Source organism: Coregonus lavaretus, assembly GCF_964263955.1.
Source record: "Coregonus lavaretus genome assembly, chromosome: 10".
NCBI classification, from domain to species: Eukaryota; Metazoa; Chordata; class Actinopteri; order Salmoniformes; family Salmonidae; genus Coregonus; species Coregonus lavaretus.
In genome coordinates, this window is record NC_139997.1 from 15,159,284 (window position 1) to 15,181,258 (window position 21,975).

Sequence of the window (21,975 nt, forward strand, 5' to 3'; positions counted from 1 at the left end):
ATTGAAGCTTATATTTTTATCCAAGAGTTATACACTCCTGACGTTGTTTTTGATATTGTTGTTTATTCAAGATGGCCCAGATATGAACTCTGCAGACCGTGCAGAGATGTCTGTTTAATCTCTTGAGATGTTGTCTGTTCAGTTCCGTTGTTGACATGTGCACTGTTGTTCACCAACAGTTTACTACAGGGGGCCCTCGCTACTTGACTGTTATCAATGACCAATAATCACATTTATTAACAATAACAACCCTCTGTTCTCATTCCAGAATGTTTGACGAAAGGATTTTCACAGGTAATAATGAGTATTTTTACTGAGTATACCGAGTATTTTTTCATCTTGCATTGTTGATTTCTAAAGAAGCCCTTAGCATGCCTTTTAGCAATGCCATGTCCTTATTTTTCTTCTGATACCATGGATGTTTAGCTGTAATAGCTTGCAGTGCATCATGGCTAATCTGATTGATTGATCTGATTGATTCTGTTATGTTGTGTCACAAAGCGGCTGGTAAGGTGGCCAAGGAGGAGGGGAAGCACGACATTAACTCCACCTTTGAGGACGGTTTCCCTGACAGCCTCCGCATCCCGTCGGCTGCACTGGAGCTGGTCACCAATCCTCACAGCAGCAGGTCTGTACGCAAATCCTAGGACTGAGTCAGTAATGTAGAGGGTGTAGTGACGCAAGATGTTATTTGAAATCATCCGACAAAATCTGTTCCCGCAGTGGTCTAAGGCACTGCATCGCAGTGCTAGCTGTGCCACTAGAGATCCTGGTTCGAGTCCAGGCTCTGTTGCAGCCGGCCGCGACCGGGAGACCCATGGGGAGGCGCACAATTGGCCCAGCGTCGTCCGGGTTAGGGAAGGGTTTGGCCGGCAGGGATGTTCTTGTCCCATCGCGCACTAGGGACTCCTGTGGCGGGCCGGGCGCAGTGCACGCTGACACGGTCGCCAGGTGTACGATGTTTCCTCTGACACATTGGTGCGGCTGGCTTCCGTGTTAAGCGGGCATTGTGTCAAGAAGCAGTGCGGCTCGGTTGGGTTGTGTTTCGGAGGACGCATGGCTCTCGACCTTCGCCTCTCCCGTGTCCGTACGGGAGTTGCAGCGATGGGACAAAACTGTAACTACCAATTGGATACCACGAAATTGGGGAGAAAAGGGGTAAAATAAATAAATATAGAAAAATAACAAAAATATAGAAAGAAGCTGTTCCGCAGCTGATTTAGCCAATCTGCATCCAGAGCAATAACAGACAATTAGATCAGAAGACAATACAAACAAACTATTCAACCCGTTTTGATATATTGATAGATCCATTCAGTAAATGCTACATGTCTATCACTTGGTAATAGAAGGACATAACCTGACACACCACAATTTATGTATGCCAATTCATTTATGTCATAATTTGAAATTGTGCATTCAAAAGATTTGTTTTCCTTTTCAGATCCACAAGCTCTTGTGTGAGTCTATTGGCTGAATGTGAAGCAGGTTAGTGACAAGGCAATGCTATAGCCTGCTATAGTAATACTTTCATGCAAACCCAAGACGTGAACTCTGAGGTTAGCACACCTTTTTACAGTAGTCGAACCTCAAGAAAAAGTTTAATGTTCCATATCCACTCTTTAACCGCCCCTTGGGATTCGCAAATTAACAACTTAAGCCATCTGATACGGAACATACCTACTTAAAGCATTTGAAACGCATCTATAAAAATCCAATGTCACACCTTCTGGGGGGAAGATCTGGCTTTGTCCCAAATGGAACCCTATTCCCTATATAGTGCACTACTTTTGACCAGAGCCCTATGGGCCCTGGTCAAAAGTAATGCACTATATAGGATGCCATTGGGAGGCAGCACTGCTATATGAACTGTTTTTACTCTTACTCTTTAAGGGCCTTCAGGAGATTGTATTCCCTTGAAAAAGATTAAAACGGAGCCCCCAGATGGGGAAATCATCCAGGTGACTGTACCAGGTAAGTGGTGCGCCTCCATCATTATAGTACTTTTGAAATAGCTTTAGCTGTTAAACCAGATAGCATCTGGGGAGCGGCGAGTCAATATAGCAGAGAAATATATAAAAGGCGGTCTTAGAAAATGTTTTTCATGTTTTAAGAGGCAATAGAGTAGCAACGTGCATGCCCCACCCACCTGAGAATCTGTCTTTTTCATCTATCTATTTCCTGTGTTTGAGGGGTGCAAAATCACTTAAATATCGCTGGATTGATTGCGTTCATTTTACTCCTGCGACTCTTTCATACTCTTGCTTGTGCCTGTCGTTTTTTCCCCATTACCAGTGTTAATTCTTTGTGGAATTGATTTTTAAAAAATTTAATACAGTTGAAATGTTTACAAATTAGATGCGCAGATATGAAAGCAACTTCCGAAAATGAACAATCGGATTATAGTGATATTATGTCTGATCTAGCAAACAATGGAAAGTATATATAGATAGATGCAATCTAGAGCCAAGCGTGTTGATTTCTTTATCCAAGGGTGTCCTGTTATTGACACACTTGTTGAATTATGCAAGAGAACGGGACAACAACAGTAATAAGTTAGTCTAGACAGCGGAGGTGAGTGCAGATAGGGTAGACAGAACAAGTTATGGGTGGTTGAAGCCCTGTTCCACCCCTTTATGTTAATGTATTCATGTCGGCAAATACACCCAGTGTGTTTATGCAAAGGAGACACATATAATTGTATTTGTTTTAACACAAAATATAAAAACAATACCTGATACCATTCGAAAATGTGCACGAGTGCATTCTAAGGAGAGAAAAAAGTGGCATTTGAAAATAAAATGAATACCTGAACTCCACCAGTAAAATGTTTTATGCACTATAATTCAGTCAATATCTCAAAGTTTGTCCAACTGTTGCATTTATTATAATTGTTTTTAAAACCTTTTAACAATTTTGATGACCGTTGCTAAATAGAGGCTGTGTGTTAAGAGGAATCCAATACCGCTGGATTTGACTGTGTGTGTGGGTGGTAGGAGGTGGAAGAGGAGAGTTATTCCACACCTGTTTCATTCACTCTGTCCTGATCCACGTCTATGTTCCCATACCATATTTTGTGCCATGCCCCTGTAGTGATCCTGACAAGTTATTTCCTCTTTACAATGACCTCTAATAGTTACCCATGCCTTGTGGGGCTGTTCCCCTTACCGTGCTTATACTTGCATGACAATGAAAGCAGTGGAGTTGGCAAGAGCACAAACAGATCTGGGACCAGGCTAGTACTGTCTCTCCTCTCTCACGTGACTGTCCTGATACCCAGTACCCTAACCCTGTGCTGTCTGTCCCTAAGATACCCAGTACCCTAACACTGTGCCGTCTGTCCCTAAGATACAGTACCAGTACCCTAACACTGTGCTGTCTGTCCCTAAGTTACCCAGTACCCTAACACTGTGCTGTCTGTCCCTAAGATGCCCAGTACCCTAACACTGTGCCGTCTGTCCCTAAAATACAGTACCAGTACCCTAACACTGTGCTGTCTGTCCCTAAGTTACCCAGTACCCTAACCCTGTGCTGTCTGTCCCTAAGATGCCCAGTACCCTAACACTGTGCTGTCTGTCCCTAAGTTACCCAGTACCCTAACACTGTGCCGTCTGTCTTCAATGAGTACCCTAACTCTGTGCCGTCTCTCCTCCCCCAGATGCCAGTGTTTCAGTGGAGGAGCGGAGTGAGCCTCAGGCTGACCCGGCTGCAGCAGCAGTGTTGGCGGTGGCCACCCTGGCGCAGGCTGCTCCCCACCGCCCCTTGGAGACCCACGCAGGTAACTGCAGCCTCGCCTTCCTTCTCCACCTCACGGCTGCACCAGGACAGCCCAGACCCGGCGCCACTGGGCCCACCACCGCCAACACGCTCTCTCCCTCTGTTCAGGAGCTAGATTACCAGCACACGTATGAAACCACTTTTCACAGATACTCCCCACTCCCTGCCTCCTTTCCCCCCTCTCACACTTCGTACTCCACCCGGAGTCATTAGTACCCAGTATCATCCCTTAAACCCCACCACCCACCCACTTACTCTCTGCCAAACCTGTAACACACTAAGTAATAGGCCGCTTGCTCTGGACACACACTGTCCATCAGTTTTTTATTTATTATTTTTTCCCATTTTTTATGGTATGGATGAATTTGGCTTTCATCATTGGAAATTCGTCTTTAAGAATGTGTCGTTTTGATTTTAGAATCTGATGGATTTCCTGTATTTGAGCTGGTGTCCATAAGAAATACCTCAGATTAAACACAGTTTTCACAGTCAAGCCTGTTTTCCCACAAAACATACTCAAAGAAAGATTGGTCACAATCAAATCTATTTACTTCATCTCAAACAATTGGGATTGGAACAAATGACACCATTTTGCAAACATCCAGAGCGGTTTCAGTTTTCTAATATAATAACACTGCAATAGAAAACCTCTATTTATAAAAAATATATATTTGAGAATTTACCAAAACAGGGTTTATTTTGTCCAGTTTGTGAGTTTCACTAAAGCTATATGTTTTTCATTTGGACTCTGTCTCAGGTTTGACGGTACAGTTCATGCACCGTACACACCTTCTCGTCTCAACCCCAACCAACAGCCCCTGCAGCCCAACCCCCTACCCTAGTCACCCACGCCCTAGGCCTAAACATCCATCCCCAAGCCCTGATTGTAGTATAGTAGCACAAGTTAACTAAGAACACTTGAGTACACTACATTCTCTTTTTGAACCTCAATTCTAAGTTGTGCTATAGATGTGGAGCTATACTAGCCTGAGTACCAGTCTGTTTGTGCTATCATGTCAACTCCTTGTCACTCATTGACATGTTTGGCGCAATATTTGAAGATTTGTAGAGAAGAGGAAAGAAAAGGAATTGTACTCAAGTGTCCACGCTAACCTCGTGTCTAGATCCTTAGACATTTTGTTTGTTTTATTTGGTTGCTTTGATTTTATGTTAAAGTTTTCTTTTCCATCGATGATCATGAAGGAAATCAACATGGGTAAGTGCAGAAAAATATACACTAGATTTCAGTGTTTATTTAAATATCATGCTATTTTTTCTACAGCATATTACCAGATATGTAACAAACAAATTATGTACAACATTATCTTTGCCCTATGATCAATGGTGAGACACAATGTCAGGGACACAATCACAAAGTGGCATAGGTGGTGGGCGTGGCAGGGGGTGCGGTCAGCCCGTCGGCACGGCTGAATTTTAGAGAACATTTTAGAGGTTCCCATCTTGGCAGTATAGAGAAACTTTTGCATTTTTAAGTCAATTTCCTGCAATTCTACAAATTGAGTTGAGAGAAAATGTTGCAGTTTTAAAGCTAATTTCCTGCAATTCTATGCATTTTGCCATGGCTAATGCTGTATTATTTTGCTCAAACATAATAACAAAATCTATACTGCTAAATTCCTTGTTTTTTAAAATTTCTCCCTGACTGTCTAGCTTTATTTTGGTGATTAGTTCTCAAAGATGATCTTTTCTACATATGTTATGTCAGGTTTTAGTCGTTTTAGTTTAAGTGAATTTATATATTTTTTTAAATATATATATATATATACTCACACAGTGCCTTCGGAAAGTATTCAGACCTTTTGACTTTTTACACATTTTGTTACGTTACAGGCTTATTCTAGAATTTTTTTATTTTAATTTTATTTTTTCTCAGCAATCTACACACAATACCCCATAATGACAAAGCACAAACAGGTTTTTAGATATGTTTGCAAATGTATTAAAAATAAAAAACAGAAATACCATATTTACATAAGTATTCAGACCCTTTGCTATTTGTATTTGTATTTATTATGGTTCCCCATTACCTGCTGCCAAGGCAGCAGCTACTCTTCCTGGGGTCCAACAAAATTAAGGCAGTTCATACAATTTTAAAAACATTAAATACAATCACAGATTTCACAACACACTGTTTGCCCTCAGGCCCCTACTCCACCACTACCACATATCTACAGTACAAAATCCATGTGTACGTGTGTGTATAGTGCGTATGTTATCCTGTGTGTGTATGCATGTGTCTGCGCCTATGTTCGTGTTGCTATGAGACTAGGAATCGAGCTCCGGTGCATCCTGTTTCCATTGATCATCCTTGAGATGTTTCTACAACTTGATTGGAGTCCACCTGTGGTAAATTCAATTGATTCGACATGATTTGGAAAGGCACACACCTGTCTATATAAGGTCCCACAGTTGACAGTGCATGTCAGAGCAAAAACCAATCCATGGTCGAAGGAATTGTCCGTAGAGCTCCGAGACAGGGTTGTGTAGAGGCACAGATCTGGGGAAGGGTACCAAAAACATTTCTGCAGCATTGACGGTCACCAAGAAAACAGAAGCCTCCATCATTCTTAAATGGAAAAAGTTCAGAACCACCAACACTGGCCGCCCAGACAAACAGGAGATGGGAGAACCTTCCAGAAGGACAACCATCTCTGCAGCACTCCACCAATAAGGCCTTCATGGTAGATTGGCCAGACGGAAGCCTCTCCTCAGTAAAAAGGCACATGACAGCCCGCTTGGAGTTTGCCAAAAGGCACCAAAAGACTCTCAGACCATGAGAAACAAGATTCTCTGGTCTGATTAAACCAAGATTGAACTCTTTGGCCTGAATGCCAAACGTCACGTCTGGAGGAAACCTGGCACCATCCCTACGGTGAAGCATGGTGGTGGCAACATCATGCTGTGGGGATGTTTTTCAGCGGCAGGGACTGGGAGACTAGTCAAGATCGAGGCAAAGATGAACAGAGCAAAGTACAGAGAGATCCTTGATGAAAACCTGCTCCAGAGCACTGAGGACCTCCGACTGGGGCGATGGTTCACCTTCCAACAGGACAACGACCCTAAGCACACTGCCAAGACAATGCAGGAGTGGCTTCGGGACATGTCTCTGAATGTTCTTGAGTGGCCCAGCCAGAGCCCGGACTTGAACCCGATCGAACATCTCGGGAGAGACCTGAAAATAGCTGTGCAGCGACGCTCCCCATCCAACCTGACTTGAGAAGATCTCCATAGAAAAATGGGAGAAACTCCCCAAATACAGGTGTGCCAAGCTTGTAGCGTCATACCCAAGAATACTCGAAGCTGTAATCACTGCCAAAGGTGCTTCAACAAAGTACTTAGTAAAGATCTGAATTATTATGTAAATGTGATATTTCCGTATTTTTATTTATTATTTTGCTAAAATTTCTAAAAACCTGTTTTTGCTTTGTCATTATGGGGTATTGTGTGTAGATTGATGAGGGGGGGGGGGGGGGGGACAACCATACATTTTAGAATAAGGCTGTAATGTATGTAAGCAACATTTACGTTTGTCGGTAGCCTGCAAAAGTGTTTTTATTTTTTATTTAATACATCCTCCTGGTTTGATATTGCCAGTTTGGTTGACCGGTCAGGCTGTATTTCTGAGGTTCATATCTTTGAGGTTCTACTGTTGTTTGAGCTTTGTCTTTTTTTTAAACAGTATATCTTGGCCTGACAAAACAGTAGCCTGAGCCATAAGTACTTATGTGAAACCTTTTAAACGTGGCAACCCTGCTCACCTCTTTGCCGTCTTCTTTTCAGCTGAAGCACTGTCATCTAAACCAGCTTCGCTGGGCCTCAGAAGATCTTCTGAAGGTAATGTAGGATGGACAACCTCTACCTAAGATCTATCAGCTGGATGCACTGTATGCTTACAATGGACAAAGCCTAACAAATCAATTTCAAATGATTGATTGTTAAAGGTGTAATCTGTGATTTTTACGTCAATTTAATTAAATCAATTAAATTGATTCTGGATTAATATAGTTTAGTTAAACTGTTTTACCCCTTCAGGACATTGTTGATTCAGACTGCAGTTTTAATGCATTGGAATCTGTTGTAACTTTTACATGTATCACATTCTTCTTTATTAATCATTCCATTTTCTTCAGCTGTGAATAAAACCCTAATGAACATTTCTCTTCATTTGTGTTTTTTCGGAAAGGAAATCTAGCTGAGGACATAGGTGAAATTATCCTCCAGCTTCGGAGGCAAGTGGAAAGCCTATTCAGCACTAAGTATGGTAAGCTGCCTAATACACTTACCTGCACGCTCAATGTTCAGACTCTGGCCAAGCGAGAGCAACTGACTCAAGCAATAAATCATAAATTACAGACTTACTCAACCGTTTCTACGCAGCCTCATCATTTTCTAGCCTTGTTAAGGTGTCACAGAGAAAGCAAATATTCTCTTAAAAATCTATTTAACTATCCTGGGAATAATTCCAGTTGGTGCTGTATATGAACTAATATACATGGGTTCTAACTTGAACAATTATTTGTACAATTTATGTCAAAATAATAGTAGATATAATTATTTATTTCAGCTTTTATATCTTTCATCACATTCCCAGTGGGTCAGAAGTTTACATACACTCAATTAGTATTTGGTAGCATTGCCTTTTAATTGTTTAACTTGGGTCAAACGTTTCGGGTAGCCTTCCACAAGCTTCCCACAATAAGTTGGGTGAATTTTGGCCCATTCCTCCTGACAGAGCTGGTGTAACTGAGTCAGGTTTGTAGGCCTCCTTGCTCGCACACGCTTTTTCAGTTCTGCCCACATATTTTCTATAGGATTGAGGTCAGGGCTTTGTGATGGCCACTCCAATACCTTGACTTTGTTGGCCATTTTGCCACAACTTTGGAAGTATGCTTAGGGTCATTGTCCATTTGGAAGACCTATTTGCGACCAAGCTTTAACTTCTTGACTGATGTCTTGAGATGTTGCTTCAATATATCCACATAAATTTCCTTCCTCATGATGCCATCTATTTTGTGAAGTGCACCAGTCCCTCCTGCAGCCAAGCACCCCCACAGCATGACGCTGCCACCCCCGTGCTTCACGGTTGGGATGGTGTTCTTCGGCTTGCAAGCAGCCCCCTTTTTCCTCCAAGCATAACGATGGTCATTATGGCCAAACAGTTCTATTTTTGTTTCATCAGACCAGAGCAGAGCATATGAGCGGAGTGGAGTGGTGAGAATCTCAGCTCCTCGCTCACGGAGCTGTTCACCCCTCCACTCCCCCGCTCAAAGCCACATCAGGCCAGTCCGCTCATTATCGCTCAGCGCTCAACGCAGTTTGCATCGCGCTCCACTCAAATCGCCCCCCGCTCACTCCAAAAAAGGAACAAAATCTGCATGTATTTCACTTTTAGCTTAAACCACAGCCTTACTTTATCTCCCCGAATTTGTTGCATACAGACTCATCTCGGATTATCCATTCTGTCTTGAAACGGGGATCTAACACTGATGCTAAAATGAGATGTTAATCAGTATAGTATATTCCATAGCGAATTAACACGTTGTTTGCCAATGTTTCTGCAAAAGCAGCGATGCCCATTGGAAGTGCAGCATGAGTGTAATCGGTGAGCAGGGATTTGATTTCTGTGACAGCAGGGAGGATCATCCCCATGTTCCCCAGCTCCTTCTGCATTTTGTCTGTGAGGTCTGCTAGTGGTGTCAGCACACTGACAAGGTGCGTCAGCTGCCGTACTTGATTCAGGGTGATGTTAGCAACATTAGACTTGAGTTTGTTTTTGCCATAACGGGTCTTTTTGGAACAACCGGATGAACGACTGAATCATCCGCAGCTGGCTGCTCCATTGAATGGCGCAGGCATTTGTGGGGCGGACACCTAATTGGTAGGTTTCCTCTGTGCTCTTGCGTACACTTTTCACCAGGTGCCCGACTTTCACTAACAGCCTATTAATGTTGTCGTGCTCGTTAACGGCGTTTTTGATCGCCAGCTGAAGCATGTGAATGGGGCATCTCAGATGTAAATTTGACAAAGTAAAGTACTGATTTATCATAGTTTCTTGGGGGGGTGTAGCCCGGTTGAGCTGCGCTGGCGAAGTGTTGCATCCCTTCGCGTTCTCCTTTACTCAGCGGTTCATAGTCCATGAAAATCATTTCAAAAAATGCTACATCCAGCTCTCTTTTTCTCTCCCTTGTTATGGTTGGGCCTTTGCGTGCAGTGAAGAAACTTTTGAATTCCTCAACCCTTTTCTCTTGTTGCTGCTGCTGCTCCTCTCGCTCTATAAAATACAAATTCATGGACGACACAAATTAAATTAAACAGATGGATTCTGGGTCAGGCTTGAGCATGCTTCAGACTCGTGGTGTGAGCGAGCGAAATTGGAGCGGGATATAGGGCGACGCTCCGTCCTTTTAAAAATGCTGCTCTGCGCTCTGTTCAAAATCCGTCCGCTCACGCTCCACGCTCGCTCCCGCTCCACTCCGCTCATATGCTCTGGACCAGAGGACATTTCTCCAAAAAGTACGATCTTTGGCCCCATGTGCAGTTGCAAACCGTAGTCTGGCTTTTTTTTGGCGGTTTTGGAGCAGTGGCTTCTTCCTTGCTGAGCGGCCTTTCAGGTTATGTCAATATAGGACTCGTTTTATTGTGGATATAGATACATCTCTAGGAGACAGAACGCATCTCCTTCCTGAGCGGTTTTACGGCTGCGTGGTCCCATGGGGTTTATACTTGCGTACTATTGTTTGTACAGATGAACGTGGTACCTTCAGGCGTTTGGAAATTGCTCCCAAGGATGAACCAGACGTGGAGGTCTAGAATTGTTTTTCTGAGAGGAGAAATGGAGAACAAAAGAGGAAAGGTCCACACCCTCACTTGTGCGATGTCATGACTCACCTGGACCACCTATTGAGAAGTGCCTTTTGTTAAGTAAGTCGGGTGTTTAATGAGGTGACAATGAGACTGGAGTGCCACTTTAAGTACAGAACAGCAATATCCTTTTGCATAATATGAATCACCCATATTCCTCTCCATTTCCCATCCCACTCTCTTTCTGTAGCCGAGGCCCTTGGACTACCTGAGTCTGCGAAGGTGCCCTACTCCAAGTTTCAGATGTACCCAGACGAGCTGTGTGTCACAGGGCTACCGGAGGGCATGACTTTCCGTAGGCCCAACTGTTTCGGAGCGGCCAAGCTGCGCAAGATCCTGGCCGTTGGCAGCCAGATCCAGTTTGTTATCAAAAGGTCAGAGGTCATACATTGTCACAGGGGCAGGGTGCATCCCAATAATATCTCCTTTCTCCAGATGTTTGCACTTGTTCACGTTCCTTCATTGATTTGAAAGGAGCTATATGGAAAACCTCTAGCCCATGCCTACACCAATCCAATGCTTTTGTGGGGAGTAGTGAACAAGTGCACACTTCAATAGGATTATTGGAACGCACCTAAGGTCTTGGTCGCATTCCAGGCTGACTACATTGCAGATGTTGCATTACATCAACCAACGGTTGCACCATCTACTGCGCAGTCGGGCATCAGACTGCTATATCATATGATGTGGTTAACTGATATGTAAAACACTTATCCAGGCGTTGTGAGATATGGAAGGCGTCTGCAATGTAGTCAGCCTGGAACACGATCCTTGTTTGTATATTATTATTGTTGTATAAAGAGGATATAGGTAAAACATTGTATACGTTGGTGCAGGAATGAAGCACAAAGCAGCATTTGTGTGCAAGTTTCTCTTTCTTTTTGTTGTGGTTTCCTATCCAGGCCAGAACTGTTAACGGATCAAGTCAAGCTAGAACCGCCTCCTCTCCCATCCTGTGATTCAGGTAAATACATCTTCATCCTAAATGCCAGCTGATTTAATGATTGTATCACAGTTGATTGAACGATTTAACATTCAAAAACACAAAGTAAGTTTTCAAACTAGACTAAACATCTCCACTGAACATAATGGCCAATATCTTAATAGCTTCAAATAAATTCGAATTTTGGTTCAATGTCGATTCAAAACTGAATTGACTAAGTGTAAATGGGCCCAGCCCTCTTATAATGTTTTCCACTGTGTCCTTTACCATTAGGCCCTTTTAAAGCAACTATTACCCTACAAAATGTTGAGCCCATAGAATTAGAATTAACTCTGTAATTAATTAGAATGTGCTGGTAATTCCACGTTTAAGTCAGTGGTTTGGATCCATATTTCTCAGTGTGGCTTTTAAATAGGTCTGGTGAACTGGCTATATTCACTGCAAGTTTAGACTTTTTTTCCACAGACCTGGACTCCAAAGATGCTTTGACTGAAGATGTAGGGGCTGCATTGCAGAGACCAAGCTTCCCAGGTAATAAGGAGACCAAATACTTTTCAATATCGGTACATTAATTTGCCCTCTATACTTTGCCCTCAATACTTTGAGTAATACATAGTGGAGTTCCTACAGTGAGGGGAAAAAAGTATTTGATCCCCTGCTGATTTTGTACGTTTGCCCACTGACAAATAAATGATCAGTCTATAATTTTAATGGTAGGTTTATTTGAACAGTGAGAGACAGAATAACAACAAAAAAATCCAGAAAAACGCATGTCAAAAATGTTATAAATTGATTTGCATTTTAATGAGGGAAATAAGTATTTGACCCCATCTCAATCAGAAAGATTTCTGGCTCCCAGGTGTATTTTATACATGTAACGAGCTGAGATTAGGAGCACACTCTTAAGAGCTCTCCAAGGATGTCAGGGACAAGATTGTAGACCTACACAGGACTGGAATGGGCTACAAGACCATCGCCAAGCAGCTTGGTGAGAAGGTGACAACAGTTGGTGCGATTATTCGCAAATGGAAGAAACACAAAAGAACTGTCAATCTCCCTCGGCCTAGGGCTCCATGCTAGAGCTCACCTCGTGGAGTTGCAATGATCATGAGAACGGTGAGGAATCAGCCCAGAACTACACAGGAGGATCTTGTCAATGATCTCAAGGCAGCTGGGACCATAGTCACCAAGAAAACAATTGGTAACACACTACGCCGTGAAGGTGGAAACATGGAGGTGGAAACATTATGCTTTGGGGGTGTTTTTCTGCTAAGGGGACAGGACAACTTCACCGCATTAAAGGGACAATGGACGGGGACATATACTGTCAAATCATGGGTGAGAACCTCCTTCCCTCAGCCAGGGCATTGAAAATGGGTCGTGGATGGGTATTCCAGCATGACAATGACCCAAAACACATGGCCAAGGCAACAAAGAAGTGGCTCAAGAAGAAGCAGATTAAGGTCCTGGAGTGGCCTAGCCAGTCTCCAGACCTTAATCCCATAGAACATCTGTGGCGGGAGCTGAAGGTTTGAGTTGCCAAACAACAGCCTCGAAACCTTAATGACTTGGAGAAGATCTGCAAAGAGGAGTGGGACAAAATCCCTCCTGAGATGTGTGCAAACCTGGTGGCCAACTACAAGAAACGTCTGACCTCTGTGATTGCCAACAAGGGTTTTGCCACCAAGTACTAAGTCATGTTTTGCAGAGGGGTCAAATACTTATTTCCCTCATTAAAATGCAAATCAATTTATAACATTTTTGACATGCGTTTTTCTGGATTTTTTGTTGTTGTTATTCTGTCTCTCACTGTTCAAATAAACCTACCATTAAAATTATAGACTGATCATGTCTTTGTCAGTGGGCAAACGTACAAAATCAGCAGGGGATCAAATACTTTTTTCCCTCACTGTATGGAGCCTGGTTAGGATTGGTTTTTCCTCTTGCTTGTTCACTTTTTCTCTAAAATGAGAAGTGCTATTTATATGCTGCAATTCAGCTTCAAGCTGCAAAGGTGTATATGAAATAAATTAAACAAAACTAATCCATTCATCTGATGTCGTCATATGGTTCTGTTGACAGATAGCTTAGAGGCCAAGCTGTCTAGGATCGACCTGGCCAACACCCTGAGAGAGCAGGTCCAGGACCTGTTCAACAGGAGGTATGGGGAGGCACTTGGCATCAAATACCCCGTCCAAGTGCCTTACAAGAGGATCAAGAGCAACCCGGGCTCGGTGATCATCGAGGGCCTGCCCCCTGGCATCCCCTTCAGAAAACCCTGTACCTTTGGCTCGCAGAACCTGGAGAGGATCCTGGCGGTTGCTGACAAGATCTGCTTCACAATCACCAGGTGGGTAGTTCTCCTTCACGTTTTCATGGGGTTGTGGAAATAAGGCAGGGATGTTCTACCGGCCATCGGGACAAACTATTGCTACTCTTTTCTCCCTGGTAGTTGGTTGATTGATGTTAAGATTCCATCTTTGTTTGTCTCTTGTAGACCTTTCCAAGGACTCATTCCTAAACCAGGTAACACTCCATATATTTTATGAAGCAGATATTCAATTAATATTTCTGAATTTTCAATTAAAGTGCATGATTTGTTAGGATATGTCCTGTGTCATCTGTGAACCCGTAGATAGTGTAGTAGTAATAAACACTGAGTGTACAAAGCATTAGGGACCCATTCCTAATATTGAGTTGCACCCCCTTTTGCTCTCAGAACAGCCTCAATTCGTCGGGGCATGCTGGCCCATGTTGACTCCTATGCTTCCCATAGTTGTCAAGTTGGCTGGATGTCCTTTGGGAGGCGGACCATTCTTGATACACATAGGAAACTGTTGAGCGTGGAAAACCCAGCAGCGTTGCAGTTCTTGACACACTCAAACCGGTGCGCCTGGCACCTACTACCATACCCCATTCAAAGGCACTTAAATATTTTGTTTAGAGGCTTAAAAATCCTTCTTTAACCTGTTTCCTCCCCTTCATCTACATTGATTGAAGTGTATTTAACAAGTGACATCAAAAAGGGATCATAGCTTTCACCTGGTCAGTCTATGTCATGGAAAGAGCAGGTGTTCCTAATGTTTTGTACACTCAGTTGTACAATGACATTACATTTGTCTCCCCCTTAGCACCTCGTCGGATCACTTTATTGAAGAAGGCCTACGCCTCAATAAGTGGTGAGCATTCTAATTGTGTTGCCTGTTCATTTTGATGCAGTAAGAACACTTGGTTGGAAACTGTCATGCAGTAAATGGGAGCATGCAGATACCCAGCGCAAGTAAAAACAAAGTAAACAGTGCACTTATCAGAGTCAACTGCATACATGTATTTATTTTATATTCCCACCAATTCTGTTTGACTCCTCTCCTCCTGAAATGACAGATGAGGAGGAGGTCAACCGCATCGGTGAGAAAGTGATCCTTCGCGAGCAAGTGAAAGAACTCTTCAACCAGAAATATGGTCAGTGTATATCCTTCATTCATACTGTATGCTTTATCTATACAAGCCTTAGTGAAAAAAATTATCCTAACTTACACTTAAATTGAATATTCACTATATCAATGCATGACTTAGTGAAAATTCTACCTAAGTGGGAGTTAAGATCCGCCCAAAACTGACTGAAAAGCTTAATGTTCAGGTGACGCTTTGGGCCTGGACTGCTCTGTCCTGGTCCCATACAAGCTGATCCGTGCCAGTCCCGACTCTGTGGAGGTTAGTGGCCTTCCGGACGATATTCCCTTCCGAAATCCCAACACTTACGACATAGTCCGCCTAGAAAAAATCCTTCAAGCCCGAGATGAGATCAACATCAACATCAAAAGCCAGCTACAGTGAGTGTTTGTGTCATTGTGATAATTGTGTCAATCTGGAGTTTGTGGAAATATCCCGGATTGTGGATACAAAGTCTAAAATGTGAAAGGACATGAAAGAACTGTACACGTTGAAATTCTAGTAGAGAGACTCAATCTTGGGCAAAGCCAGGCTCACCTCTGGTCATTTACAGAACTGAAATTCAACTTTAATTAATTTTCTTTTCTATAGGCCTTTTGCAGAAATATGCACCCAAACATGTAACACAGGTAAGGATTGTTCTACGGTAGCCTATTTTTTTTTTTTTAAGCAATGCAGTCTATAAGGACACGTGCTTTAACAGTATGTTCAAAACAGCTTTATTGTTTTTGTGTTTTAAGAAAAGAGAGAAGTTTCTACCAATCGACGCAAACGCAAAAGAGTCCTGGAGAGCAGCCGAGTGTCCTTACCCTCTGAGTCAGGGGTATCAACCAATCAGATTCCAGTGATGGTACGTGGTAATAACAAAGCTGTTATATAACAGTTTAAGTGATCATTCTCAATCATGATCAAAAATACATAACTGAAAAGCTCTGATTTGATACTTTGATGCAGTTTACTTTATATTTATAAATGTATATTATATTTGTAGGTATTAAAGACATTTGTAAAAGGCACTAATAAGGTTGTGTAATTGATGGACCGTAATTTCCTTCTGCAACAGCATAACTAGTCTCCCTCATGCGCTCTCTAATGATCCTTCTATTGCTTTGTCTCGTTCTCCTTGTAGCAATGGCCCATGTACATGGTGGACTACAGTGGAGTGAATGTGCAAGTCCATGGGAAGGTGAAATACTAGAAAAGGAAAAATATGCTACAGGATAGAAATGAGAGGACTTTATCAAAGCTGTACTTATAACCACATCTCCAAGTTTCAGTTTTGCCTGTGTGCTGTTGCTTAAATACTCTTCTGACTGAAAATATAGGTTTGGATGTGTGTTTTTGAATGGTGGCGATTGCTGATATTACATGGCTTGGGTGGAAAGGTGAGGAGGAACTATAGAATCTGTGCACAAGTTGTTGCAGGATGCTTTCTTTTCTTTTGTCTTCCCCCACAAGTACCGATGGGGCTTTCTTGATACACCGATTTCAAAAGTGCTAAAAAAACAAACACTATTCTAACCGACTGGGGTTATGTTATGGCACTAAGCTTATGGAACTAACAATTACTGAAGTCCTCACCCTTTTAGAGAATGTTTGTTAGATCCAACATGGAGACTTTCGTTATGGGGTGTAACTATGGCACAAATGTCAATCTGGTTTTACAACATTCTGATATTTGTATGATTATTTATTTATTTATTTATTTTGAAGATTTAAAAAACCCATCATGTGCAGGGATGTAAATTACAATGTTCAGTAATCTAAGTACTGAATCAAATGTCTCTACAACACTAACTACTACTGTATGTAACTCAAAAAGTATATAAACTGAAATATGTTTGCCTTCAGGTGTGCGTACCGGTATTCTCTGTGGTAGGAATAACCCAAGGTGATAGCACTATATCGAAGAAAAATGTTCATATTTTGTATAACTCTACGTGGCTTTTCTTTTATCACTGTACTTGTACATGGAGTTGAGTTTTCTCAACTAGGCTTTTCTTATGTTTGTAGCACATCTGCGCTAAGTTGAAATGTCTCATTAAGTCAACATGAATGTAACGTGTGTAAAAGAAAGAATGGTCTGTGTTATCCTGTAGCAACTGTCTCTGGATTCACCAGTATTTATATACTGTACCTTAATGCCATTTAGGCCTTTGAAATAAAATGTGTTGCCTTGCACTTTCATTGGACTGCAGTGACTTTGTGTGTGATGAATGCAAGTAAAAAAATATATATATATATACTTCTAAAGAAAATTTAAACATACTACTTTTGTATTTGTATTGTGTCATTCAGACTGTCATGGTATCATTAGAGAAATGATGGAGCTTTGAAAGGACAATTGACATCTGAGTGTTATTAACTAGCTAAGACTAAGAGGCTTAAACATTTTAAATTACATTTTAAAAAAAACATCTGGCTGTCGGTTGCTGATGACAAGATTTATATAGATGCTTGCTTAAAAAAAGCTAATCCTGTGTCAAACACTATACAAGGAACTTTAGTATCTTTGACTCACCCATTTAAGATGAGTAGAAGATACATTTTATTTTCATTTTCGGGTGCATGCACATGTCCTCATTTGCCAAGCAACTATTGTTGTTCAGAAATAGAAAGGACATGGTATTATTATTTATTTTTTCCTTAATTTAACTAGGCAAGTCAGTTAAGAACAAATTCTTATTTACAATGACGGCCTACCAAAAGGCAAAAGGCCTCTTGCGGGGACGGGGGCTGGGATTAAAAAATATATATATAGGACAAAACACACATCACAATGAGAGACACCACAACACTACCTAAGACGACAACATAGCATGGCAGCAACACATGACAACACAGCATGGTAGCAACATCACATGACAACAACATGGTAGCAACACAACATGGCAGCAGCACAACATGATAGCAGCACAAAACATGGTACAAACATTATTGGGCACAGACAACCGCACAAAGGCAAGAAGGTAGAGACAACAATACATCACGCGAAGTAGCCACAAGTGTCAGTAAGAGTGTCCATGATTGAGTCTTTGAATGAAGAGCTGGAGATAAAACTATCCAGTTTTAGTGTTTTTTTTGCAGCTCGTTCCAGTCGCTAGCTGCAGCGAACTGAAAAGAGGAGCGACCCAGGGATGTGTGTGCTTTGGGGACCTTTAACAGAATATGACTGGTAGAACGGGTGTTGTATGTGGAGGATGAGGGCTGCAGTAGGTATCTCAGATAGGGGGAGTGAGGCCTACAAGGGTTTTACAAATAAGAATCAACCAGTGGGTCTTGCGACCGCTATACAGAGATGACCAGTTTACAGAGGAGTATAGAGTGCAGTGATGTGTCCTATAAGGAGCATTGGTGGCAAATCTGATGGCCGATCTATAAATTACATCTCCGTAATCTAGCATGGGTAGGATGGTCATCTGAATCAGGGTTAGTTTGGCAGCTGGGGTGAAAGAGGAGCAATTAGATAGAGGAAACCAAGTCTAGATTTAACCTTAGCCTGCCACTTTGATATGTGCTGAGAGAAGGACAGTGTACTGTCTAGCCATACTCCCAAGTACTTGTATGAGGTGACTACCTCAAGCTCTAAACCCTCAGAGGTAGTAATCACACCGGTGGGGAGAGGGGCATTCTTCTTACCAAACCACATTACCTTTGTTTTGGAGGTGTTCAGAACAAGGTTAAGGACAAAGAAAGCTTGTTGACACTAAGCGTTTAACACAAAATCCGGGGAGGGGCCAGCGGAGTATAACATTTTACATTACATTTTAGTCATTTAGCAGACACTCTTATCCAGAGCGACTTACAGTTAGTATAAGACTGTATCATCTGCATATAAATGGATGAGAGAGCTTCCTACTGCCTGAGCTATGTTGTTGATGTAAATTGAGAAGAGCGTGGGGCCTAGGATCGAGCCTTGGGGTACTCCCTTGGTGACAGGCAGTGGCTGAGACAGCAGATGTTCTGACTTTATACACTGCACTCTTTGAGAGAGGTAGTTAGCAAACCAGGCCAAAGACCCCTCAGAGACACCAATACTCCTTAGCCGGCCCACAAGAATGGAATGGTCTACCGTATCAAAAGCTTTGGCCAAGGCAATAAAAATAGCAGCATAACATTGCTTAGAATCAAGGGCAATGGTGACATCATTTAGGACCTTTAAGGTTGAAGTGACACATCCGTAACCTGAGCGGAAACCAGATTTCATACTTGAGAGAATACTATAGACATCAAGAAAGCCAGCCAGTTGATTATTGACAAGTTTTTCCAACACTTTTGATAAACAGGGCAAAATAGAAATTGGCCTATAACAGTTAGGATCAGCTTGATCTCCCCCTTTAAGGCCAGACACCACAGGCAAATATTGTGATTTTGCTTACATCTGTCAATTTTCAGATTTTGGGATATTTTGCAACTATAACTTCCATACTTTCATAAAATGTACAAATAAATCTGCAATAATGTATTTAAATACTTGATTTGTATCATTTTATCCCATCTCCATCAACTACACCTAGCATAAATTTAGTTCTTGTTAGCATGTTTCATGTAAAACTTCAACTGCTATTTTTAAAACTCTCCATGTTGAATCATACATCATTCAAAAGCATGTTTTCCGGAGCATATCGTTAGCTAGTCCATACATGGCTATGTTCTTTGTAGACGTAGTGCTTTGTGCTGAAAGATGAGTAATTTCCTGACATCTGATTGGTTACTGGCATTTAAAGGCCCTTTACAGCAACCTGATTGGTTAAAATGCCTCACTTGTTTGAAAATCCCTCCTTGTTTGAAAATATCTCCCGCGAAGAATCCACGTAAAGAGAGACAAAATGAGCAAATCTCGAAGAATATACCTATAGTATGTGAATAAGAATAGGCGATCTCAGTTAACCTCTACGGGATCGGTGTCCCGTATACGGGACGGTTGAGCTAACGTGTGCTAATGTGATTAGCATGACTGTTGTAAGTAACAGCAAACTTTCCAGGACATAGACATGTCTTATATGGGCAGAAATCTTACATTCTTGTTAATCTAACTGCACTGTCCAATTTACAGTGAAAAAATACCATGCTATTGTTTGAGGCACATTTGGGCAGACTTGATACAAAATAGTCCAGTATTGCAATGCTTCGCTGGATCAATCTGAAACTTTGCACACACACTGCTGCTGTCTAGTGGCCAGAATCTACATTGCGCCTAAACTGCAATATTATATTGCAATATTATATTGTGGCCTTTCAATTGCATTTCAAAGATGATGGAACAAAACAAAAAATAGAAAACTCATGTTTTTTTGTTTGTATTATCTTTAACCAGATCTAATGTGTTATATTCTCCTACATCAATTTCCACAAACGTCAAAGCATATCCTTGCTTCAGGTCCTGAGCTACAAGCAGTTAGATTTGGGTATGTCATTTTAGGCTAACATTTTTAAAAAGGGTCCGATCCTTAAGAGGTTAACCAATGCGAGAAAAGCAGTGAATTCAATAATAAATTATCCTGATCAGCCGATCGAGGCAGTGGCAGTACAGGTAGAGGAGGAAAAGGAGGAGGCCGGCAGCAGCGCTTCGAGACGCAAATTAGTTGAGATGAAGATGACAGCTAGCAGCGATCAACCAGTCAGCAGACAGCTAGCCAGCCAACAGTGCATTTTATTCCACGTCACAAATAAACCAACTTGTACATGATTTGATTTTCCATAAGTGTCTAAACACTGGACTGAAAATCACCATAGACCCCACCAACCAGGGATTCTGTAATTCTGTCATGATTGAATGTGCACACTGTGAAGGTGATCGTGATGCATTTAGGAGGAGTGTTTACACTTCCTCCAGGCTGCAGGAGTGCTCCAGGGGAGATGTGGCTTTTGATATAAATGTGAGGATGGTTCTTCTAGCCCACGAACTTGGACTTGGTTATGCAGCTCTAAAGAAAATAATCAAAGTCCTAGGGATTCCTTCATTGCGTCTCAGCTCATATCAGAGACATGACAGGAGAGTGACAGGTAAATAAAAAGGGAGAGTAGCCCATTATTGTCAGGTGACTTGCTGTGCATAAATATTGATTTCCTTGCTCCAGCAAATGTATTCAACGTGAATAAACAGAGTGATAGGAAAACATAAGTATACAACGAGACTGTCACATAGGCCTACAGTGTCATAGGGCTGTAGTCTACTGTGATTACTGAGAAATTAGCTTTACATAAAGTAAATACATGCAGATATGCTAATATTTACATAGGGTAACATGCTGATATTTAAATAGGGTAACATGCTGATATTTAGTCCTGCAGTTATGACTGTAATGTCGACAGACATAAGTACTTTCTCCCCCCACTTTAGTAGCAGAGATTCAGAGAGGGCTACAGCCAATGGAGAGTGCGGCAAAGCTAATTAGAAGAGCATACGCAGAAATAGACACAGACATAGCAGAGTTGCTGAAGGAGGATGAGGATGCCATCATAGACATTCATGTATCATTTGATGGCACTTGGCACAAAAGAGGATTCACTTCCAACAAGGGGATAGCTGTGTGTGCATTGGTGCTGGTACCAGTGAGCCCTAGAAAATGGTGAAGATCCACCCAGTCACAAAAACCATGGAGGCCATACATTTTTGAATAGAGAGGTTACCTCCTCAAAAGAATGTAACACTGAGGAACCCAGAATGCAAATGAATGCCCTAAAACTGTCTATGTGGGCAAAAGCCGCGTTGACGCAGCAGCCAGTATGGCAGTAGCCTCGTTCAATGAGGGAGCCACTGCTATATCAAATGTGATGGACAAATTGAGGATTGACAGCACTTTGGTGACACTGGAAGCAATCAGAGAGGAGGATGCAAGGCGTGTTGTGAGAGCTGATGCTGCTTCAATGGAGTGTGCCAAGCGTAGGTGCAGGTCCCATGACACAGTCAAGAAAGT

General features: G+C 42.0%; 1 protein-coding gene across 1 annotated transcript in view; it reads left to right on the plus strand.

Annotated features, from left to right (window-relative positions):
• The window catches only part of LOC311136664 (general transcription factor II-I repeat domain-containing protein 1-like), a 55,388-nt gene extending 38,146 nt beyond the window's left edge, over positions 1–17,242 (plus strand). Inside the window, exons 10-27 of the mRNA XM_084170878.1 lie at positions 269–294; positions 502–628; positions 1,445–1,488; positions 1,894–1,974; positions 3,659–3,778; positions 7,579–7,632; positions 7,982–8,059; positions 10,850–11,033; positions 11,562–11,623; positions 12,068–12,133; positions 13,685–13,952; positions 14,100–14,128; positions 14,734–14,781; positions 14,987–15,064; positions 15,243–15,435; positions 15,647–15,684; positions 15,796–15,905; positions 16,185–17,242. Coding sequence (XP_084027004.1) covers positions 269–294; positions 502–628; positions 1,445–1,488; positions 1,894–1,974; positions 3,659–3,778; positions 7,579–7,632; positions 7,982–8,059; positions 10,850–11,033; positions 11,562–11,623; positions 12,068–12,133; positions 13,685–13,952; positions 14,100–14,128; positions 14,734–14,781; positions 14,987–15,064; positions 15,243–15,435; positions 15,647–15,684; positions 15,796–15,905; positions 16,185–16,253 — 1,675 coding nt within the window. The 3' untranslated portion in view covers positions 16,254–17,242. The remainder of the gene's footprint in view (positions 1–268; positions 295–501; positions 629–1,444; positions 1,489–1,893; positions 1,975–3,658; positions 3,779–7,578; positions 7,633–7,981; positions 8,060–10,849; positions 11,034–11,561; positions 11,624–12,067; positions 12,134–13,684; positions 13,953–14,099; positions 14,129–14,733; positions 14,782–14,986; positions 15,065–15,242; positions 15,436–15,646; positions 15,685–15,795; positions 15,906–16,184) is intronic.
• Positions 17,243–21,975: the final 4,733 nt, after the last annotated feature.